The 8775-nt window shown below is 42.5% G+C and overlaps 1 protein-coding gene across 1 annotated transcript; it reads right to left on the reverse strand.

Moving 5' to 3' along the window:
• Nucleotides 1-4508: 4508 nt before the first annotated feature.
• OMG (oligodendrocyte myelin glycoprotein) lies at nucleotides 4509-5811 on the reverse strand. The gene is given in 2 exon segments (XM_009864852.1): nucleotides 4509-5016; nucleotides 5018-5811. Coding segments are annotated over 2 exon segments (1302 nt in total).
• Nucleotides 5812-8775: the final 2964 nt, after the last annotated feature.

The raw sequence follows: 8775 nt of genomic DNA on the forward strand, positions 1-8775 counted from the left end.
CTGTTCACATTTTACTGTTAACTGGTCCAATGTTCGGTGATGTGTGCTGTGAGAGTGCTGGTGGGTAGAAGAAAAGTGGTTTTTACAAGCATCTGGAGAGGTTTTACTGATATATAATCCTCTTCCTTCAGTCCTGCGTGGTTTGCGGCTCGGATTCTGTGCAGCAGAGTACCTGAAAAGGAGGCAGAGGAGAGCTTAAGCCTTAAGTAGTTGCTCAGAATTCTCTCTTGTTTACTGAGGATGAAATAAAGTTAATGTGTAATATCTGTGTGAGATACCTATAAATATTTATTGGGACTACATGCAGTTAGGAAACATAGAATTGTCACGCAACCAAACGTTGATATATCAGCAGAAAGACTGGGGAATCGATTAAGCACTTCTTGCAACTTGATTATACACACCCAAACTGGTGACGTGTTTACAGAAATATATAATCTGACATTGAAACAGGCTACGGTATCATTCACTTGGAGGTATGTGCACTCCTTACCGCTTGTCATGAGTGAGACACACTGAGCGGATTTCTGTACCTTGTACCCAGGCACTTAATGAAAATGTGTTACACTTGGAAGTAAGCCTTGCTACTCGGAGTAGTGCGTGTCCTTAACTCCTGCTTGGTTGCTTGCTTTCTCTTCAGCAGCCATGTAATTCTTCGTTTGTTCTCCCTGGGGCTGCGTTTGCAGACCCCTGAGTTGGGGCTTTGGTCTGGAATGATGCTCCGACATCTTTCCCACTCGCAGGGCTGTGGCTCAGTGCTGCTTATTTGAGGGGTTTGTCTTGTGGTTCTGAGCCAGGTGTCATTTTTTTAAGGTGTGAAATGTGGCAAGATTCTGTTTAGATAGGAGCTGCCAGGATGTTGGAGGGCTTGCAGCAGGCTGGGTGCTGGTTTTTTTTTTTGTTTTGTTTGTGTTTCGTTGGGGTTTTTTTAGTAGTTCAAGATCTTGTTGCTAGGGCATTGTTGAGTCATTTTACTGATATATCTGGCTCAGTTTATATCCTTCTTGTGTTGCGAAATTTAATTCCTTCTGTCATTTTTCTTCACATTTTGTTTCCTGGGCAACAACCTGACTTCTGAAGCCAGCACTCCTCTGTTTTTAATCCTCGTGTTGTTACTAAAATGACCAATAAATCAATAAATATTGATCCTGAAGTACTGCCATAAAGTTTTAAAGCTGATACCAATGTAATTAATAGGAATACAAACCTCTGAGTTATTGCTTTGGATGGCAGGCATCCCTACGGCAATTTTAACCTTCCAAAAGCAAGTGCATTGCATGTGAGAGATGTGCTAGACCTTTTTTGGGGTATTTTGAATTTTGTCCTGAAATGCCAAAGAGTTATTTCAGGGAAAAAAATAGTTTTTCTGGGGATAGATATTACGTGTTTATCCTGGACTGCATGACCAGCGTGCTGGAAACGGCACAGACGGTGCTGCTGTGTTCCCATCCCTGCCCATCGGCTTGATTGCAGCCTGACTGCGCCGTTGCCAAGCAACAAGTGCACGACTCCCACATTTGCCTGCCCACTCGCTGCTCTGTTATCACCTCATTTGTATTCCAGAAAAATACAAGGAAACCTAAATTCCCGTCTCTTTATTGAAGGCAGTCTGACCAAGAAGCCCTCTTGCACCTAGCACAGGCAAGGTCTGGGGAGCGAGCGCAGCCCTGCAGCCCGGGAGGGATGTGTCACTGTCATAGCCTCCTGCAGTTGTTTCGTATCTGAGTTTCCCCGTCCTATACACAGAGCTGGAAAAGCCCAGTTCCAGGCTTTTATCAGCATGCCTAAGGCTTTGAAGTCTGGGTGGCAAGTCATTCATCACGGAGACTTGCAGTTTGCCCCAAACAACTTCTGGAAAACAGTTTGATTATTTTCATGTTGTTGTTTTTGGTTTTTTTAATAGAGTTGCAGTTCACTGGATAGTCTCGTTATGGGTGAAACAGTCCCAGAGCGTTTAAAGTTGATCCCCAGTAGGTTTTTTTCATGCAGCAGAGTCTGGCATCCTGCAGTGAGTTGTTCAGCAAAGACACATGTAGTGCTTCAGGTAATTTCCTCAACTCAAGGTGGTTTAGTCATAGCACCTCGTTTTGTGGTCTCTGTCCCACCTTGCAAGCTAAGCTGCTTTCAGCTATGTGGGATGAAGCGGTATGAATGAGAGAATTCTAGGAAATACCCAGTTCTGAATGTGGTAAGTGGGTTTATCCTGTTTTGTACTCAGACAGTACGTAGCAAATGCATCGACTGCCCAAAGAAAGCGGCAGGCAATGACAGGTTTTAGATACTGAACTTAGTTACTGGAAATTGTCACTTCGTATCAGATTGTTTAGCCTGGGGGAAACCTGTGGAACTTTTCAAGTGGGTGACATTTCAGCCTGCTGGCAGCCACTTCGTACAATGAGGCTCTTCTGCTGGCACCTGCGGATATCGTGCACGTACTGCCCGTGGTCTAGGCTGTCTGAACTTTGACTCGAATAAGTAGTTCTTGTCTACCTAAAATGCACACAAAATGTCAGTCTTGGGTTTGGTGGGGGTTTGGTGGTGTTTTTTTTTAAAAAGTTTTTTGTCTTCTTAAACATGGAGAGTCTTTTGAGAGAGAGAACGAGCTCCCTTTAGTGGCTAGAGGTGTGCCTTGGGTGTTTGCAGCTGTTAGAGGGTGGGAAGGGGAAGAGTAGACCCTATGTTCTTATTATCTCATCAGCTTACTAATAAATAATATTAAGGATACATCGGTATCAAACTAATATGATCTAACCATAACTTTCCCCCATAAGGCATGAAGATGGAGACAGATGTCTTCGCGAAATGGGTTTGTGTCACGTTTTCTATTCAGTGATATTACTAAGCCTATTTGAAAAGAAGCACTGTCACTCATTCAGCTCAATACAAACATAACTTTATTTTTACTTAAATGCCAATGAAATAACTGTACAAATTTGTTGTGTAACATTTACTGTTAGAAATTAAAACACTTTTCCGGTCATAGAAATACTGTTCACAATTGGAAAGTTGTCATTTCTCTGGTGCCAGTGGTTGTAAATGGTCTGCAGCCCTCACTGACCCGCAGGAGAAACAGGTTGAGGGCTCCAGTCTCACTAGTGAGGTTTTCTGGGTTTTGCAGCACCTTCATGCTACAGTAACTGGAAATTAAATGGCCTGAAATGAATGGAAAACACTGTGTAAAGATCTGTAATATTAAGCGAATAATACTTTTTCAGTGAACTTGTTCTTCAGTTTTCATTTCATGCTGTTTGCAAAACTTCATCTGTAGTATATCAAGTACCTTTGCCATGTAATTTAAGTTATTTTCCTAGAGTGGACAGAACCATGCGTGCAACTATTTCTACTCGTTGATGGTGCAGACGTCAAGGAGAATAGCATTCATGCTCGTCCTTAAAAAGCAAGGATTTGGGCGTGTTCAATGCCACAGACTCAATTATTATAATTTTTTTAAGTCGTGAGATTCAAGAATTGTTTCAATGACAACTTGACAACTAATTGCTTAATTGATTTGCTACGTAACGTGTGCTAGAAATTGGCTGAGATTTCATTTTACTGATCAAAAAGGAGTAGTTTGCTGCCTTCTGGCTGATTTGTTTTACTCTTCTAAGCGTCATAAATTAACATTTCAGATTCCTAGGACGTCACTTGAAATAAAGTTAAGGAGTTTCATTAATTTGTGTAGATAACTCCTTGTTGGAGAGCGTCATGGCATTGAACATCTTGTGTTTTCCTCTACTTTAATCTTTTTGCTTTTTTTTTTTTTTTTTTAATATGGAGAGTGAGAAATAACTTGCCTGCAGTCTTTAAGTCAAGGCAGCAGGAAGATATCTCGGCCCTTACCATTTTTCCATGCTAAAGTTGGACCATGTTGCCTTCTCAGTTTACACCCTCTCAGCAGACATCATGGCATTTTCATATTTAATTCCTAAGTTCAAAACTGTGTTCTTCATATTTAAAATATCGTAATACATATGAAGCAAACATAGATACACATGCTAGCGATTTTTCTCAGGAATAACTTCGGATTAGTGAAACAGCTAGGTTGAGTTCCTTTATTTTTTCCCTTCCTTTTGCATGTCATCCTAACTTACACAGGATCTGTGCTGCTATATTACAGGAATTGCTCACTGGCAGGTCAAGCAAGACAATGCAGATATGATACAGGCCTTCGAGTTTGTTCCAGTTGTTTAATGACAAAATCATACGTAAAATCAGTACTTAAAATCCTGATGTTTTATTCTGTGCAAGTAAAATGAAAAATTCAAATACAAAATAAGCACATTTTAAAAACAAAATGATAGGTTAGTTTTACTGAGTTAAGACATAGTAAAATAAGTAGCAGCTTAGTATCCAGACGTTAGTGTGCGCTCCTTTAAGAACTGTTACTTTCTTTAATCAGGGTCAGAACTTTGCCTTTCTTGGGTTTGATTTGTTATTCAACTGGATGTATTTAATTCCAGGTATGTACCACAGGAATAAACTCAGTAGTTTTCACAAGATACAAGCTCTTAGCCCATAAAGGCTGCTGCTGCGTTAAGCATCACGACACAAAACAAATACATCTCACAGGTACTTGCTCTGGAGGGCACGCGGGCGTTGAGAACACTTGTCGTGGATTCCTCTTTCCTTAAGGTAGCGGTTGTGCTTTGAGGCAGTCGGGAGTAGTTTGTGGGCATCCCGCTGGTGATGCTCAGAGTCATGGGAGTCGTGGCCGACCCCGTGGGGCGAGTCAGGCTCGAGTTCACCGCGGTGGGATCCTGGATGTGGACGGTGCGCGTGGCCGCTGCCTCCTGCGAGCCATGCCGCGTCGTCGCATCTTCTGGGTAGAGGAGCAGGGGCCGGTCTGTGCTCGTGAGCAGCACCGCGCGGCTTGAGGTGGCCAAGGTGGTCGCTTCCTTGGCTTTCAACTGTTTGTGCACTTTTGTCATTTTGGTTGGGTCAGCTGCTGCTGGCGGAGCCGCTTTGTCTGCTGCCTTCATCCCTTGGGTCGGGAGGCCGGGGGGTGTGGGAGTGGGAGGCCACCGGGGCCAGTGGCACGGACTGGCTGGCGCAGGGAGCCCCGATAACGCTGGCAGCTGTCCCCTGCACCCACTGGAGCAAATAAGGGATATTTTGTTTGTCGCTGCAGGCCCATGGGTTGTTGTATAGCGTCACTACTTGCAGCTGAGAGAGCTGGTCGAAAGCTTTGTCGGGAATGTACGTGAACTTGTTGTTGTGCAGGTAGAGGCTTGTGAGGTGCTGTAGTCTCACCAGCGTCCCCGGGAGTATCTGGGACAAGAAGTTGTGGGATAGATCCACGGTCTCTATGTTGTAGGGCATGTTGGTTGGAACTGTCCACAGTTTGTTGCTACTGAGATTGAGAAACTTGAGGCTGCTGAGCGTGTTGTTGATCAGAACTGCTCTCTCCACCATATTCCTGGAAACGTCGAGCACTCTGAGATTCCACTGGTAAGCCGTGTCAAGTTTCTGGAGAACTTTGATGTTGTTGTTTATGGCATATAATTCCCATAAGGACTTGGGCAGGTGGGCAGGAACGTTCTTGAGCCAATTACTTGAAATATCAAGGGTCCTCAAATTGGTGAATCTCGTTAACTGGTGATCGAGATCTACAAACTGGTTAAAGGACAGGTTTAAATATGTGATGTTGTCTTGAAGTCCCTGTGGCAGTACAGTGAAGTTTCTGCCTGAACAGTCCACATTCCTGTCGTTTCCTGAGCATGTACAGTTAGAAGGACAGATACCCGAAGCGATGGGTATGAAAAACAGAAGGACCAGCAGACAGGTAGATGTATTCAATATCTGGTATTCCATCGTTGCCTGAAAATAAATATACCAAAATGACACCCTTTAAATCCATGTAATATATTTTATTTCTTTATAAGGGTTGGCTTTGCAGTGACCACTCGCAGGAGAGATTAAGTGAAAATATCAATAAAGCCCTTTGTGGCATGGTGCTTTTTAGAATTGTTCAAGAGAGACTTTACAAAGCATCCCTTCATAGACTGTTGTGTTGTCTGGCAGAATGAGACTTGTTTTTTCATCTCCCTTTCCCCCTCAAGCTCAAATGAGGGCTTTCTTCCGAAAATGCAAGTCTCTTCCAAATGTTATACAATGTCTGCTTCTTGTTTTTAGTGATTTCAAGCCTATATTATGTTTGGAATAATGTGTTCTTTTATACAGGATGAAAAAATGGCTGTCAACTGGATCTGCTTTACAAATCTCTGCAGTAATGTAGCAGTCCCCCCCCATACATGCACGCTATTTGCTTGAGTAGAATTGGTTAAAATACATCTTAAACTGGTAGGAATTTAGCTCGAAATCCAAATTCTACATTCATGCGACCGTGCACATTGTTGTTTTTCCTTATTGCAGCGTGCATTACATTCTCAAAGCCGGCAACACGCATCTGAAAGCTGAATTAGAGTTAGTAAGAAATCTCTGACACTGCAGCAAATTTCTGGTGCAAGCATCTGTCATCAACTAATGATTCCGTTCTTATTTCCGTCTCTAATTCTCTAGTAGGTTTTTGCAATGAAAAGACAAAAGACTCAAACTTACCGCAGTCGCTTCTGCAACATCAGCACATCGTTTCTGTGAGAGATTTAAGCTTAGAGGTCGGCTCGTTCTAGAGAGTAGCTACAGTTGCTGTCTGTGGATTGTGCTTGCCTCTTCAGCTGCATCGTATTGCTGCGAGCCGGGCTCTGCAACCACCTGATCTGCACTACACTGGAGGACTGCAGAGCTGTCGCTGGGGCTGACTCAAATTTATTGCAAAGCAGGCATATTCAATAAAATACTTGGGGTTTGTAATTTGGATCGGTTCAACTTCTCCTTGTCTCTGTTTTGCGCTGTGGTAATGCCTCAAAACAAAAACGGGTACGATTGCCCACGTAAACAGGAGCGAAGGAAATCCCTCTAGGCTATTTTAGCTTAAGCTGTGATTCCATTGAAATGTTCCTCTTTAAAAAGTCTTACTGAGTTTGTGAGGTTGGTTTTTTGCCTTCTATTAACCTGTCCTCCTGCAGTGAAGGTTCATGTTAAGTTAGGTTTCCTGTCTTAGCCTTTTTTAAGCTGCACTGCTAGAATTTCTTTTCATAATTTTAAAATGTTTTTTACTCTTCAGATCAGGCTATCGCTGTATTGTCATTACAGATTCCTATAGGAAATCTTTATCTGAATTTCTCCAAACAATGTGGAAAGAAGGGATATAGTACATGTTAATTTTAACCTGGTGTAATGCAACAAGCTTTAAAACCCCCCACAACTTTGTGAAATTTGAATGCTCTTCTTTAGGCACATGCAACTTATATAAATGGTAAGAAATAATTGTAAATATGTCCATTGCATGCAAAGCAGCCTACAATTGCATAACTTAAATCACCTCTAAAAATTAAAGGCCTAAAGATTTTGAAGTTTATGGTTAGAATACGTAGAAACACGTGCTCTGTGCAAGATTCACAAATACGAGCCCTCCCCAAGCAAACTCAAGACTACAAACTCTTTGCCATTTTGCAGAGATGTTGTGGAAAACTAACTTCAGCATCTTGCAGCTTCCTTCTGTAAATCTAAACATTCAGTACTGGTTAGAAAGAAAGCCAAGTTGCTTCTGAGGCTGCCCTCCTACTTCCCACCAAAAAGTTAGCTTATGAAAATAAATGGGGATTTTTAATTTTTAAAGTTTATATTAATAATATTGAGTGCATTCTGGCAGTACTGCTTCAGAGGAGGAGTTTAATGAATGGATTGAGCTATTTCTGCTATCATTTGCCTGAGTGTTGTGCAAACTGTTTCTATTTTATCCATAAAACCCAAGAAGTATCTAGGTAAAAGAAAGCATTTTTTTGTGGGATTGTTTTTTTTTTTTTTCACTTGTTCTTTATGTGTTTGCAGCCATTTCATCTTTTAGTCACCACTACCCTGTCTATTTGCACCGTTCTCTGGTTTACCAAACACTACGGTGAGGTGACTGGAGGTTTCACACCAGTGACCTTTATTTGGCATCTAGTTGATGTATAGGAAATCTCATTGCTGTTAGTAACGACCAGTTGAGGGCTGGATTTGTTGTCAGGTCGTTTCCCAGTCCTGCGTGGAACACGGGATCGTGCACAGGAGACGAACAGGAATGTGCATCGAGGCGTTTAGACTTTGATTTCAATTCAAAGTTTTGTATCTGCGCAAATGCTCAGTTGTGCTTTAAGTGACCAAAACATCTCTGCATTAGAAAGCTTTATTAAAATTAACGTGAATTCATTGCATTCACTTATACAGCCTAGTAGGACAGACAGTTTTTCAAAGCCCTGAGTACCTCCGAAGCGGTGCTGTTCCCCGAGAGCTCTGTGTCCGGGTGTGTGTCACATACGTGCATGTGCTGGCACGCCAAGTCATGCCTGCTCCGTTTTCTGTAGTCTGCCAAATCTGTAATTGCTAGTTACAGATAACTAGTGAGCACAATCTGCTCTGCATTTTGAAATTATTTGCTTCAGGCAGAAGCAGGTTGTTCTCTTTTGTGAAAGCTGAGATTAAGAAACACGGGAAACATGGGAAATGCCCGTGCTGTGGTCTCACTCCTCTTGCTGGCATCAACTTCTCCTTTTTTTTTGGTAATTTGAATACTTCATTTAAGAAAAATGTGAAATGTGCTGGCAATCGGTGTTGGCGGTCTGCAGAGGGTGCTCTGGCTGGGGCAGTGGTTCCTGCACCTCATGAGTAAGTGACTCGGGCGGTGGCGGCAGCGGCAATTGTTCCTCCGCTCCCAAGCGAAGTTCCTGGTGCTCA

Source organism: Apaloderma vittatum, unplaced genomic scaffold (assembly GCF_000703405.1).
Source record: "Apaloderma vittatum isolate BGI_N311 unplaced genomic scaffold, ASM70340v1 scaffold2670, whole genome shotgun sequence".
Lineage (NCBI taxonomy): Eukaryota > Metazoa > Chordata > Aves > Trogoniformes > Trogonidae > Apaloderma > Apaloderma vittatum.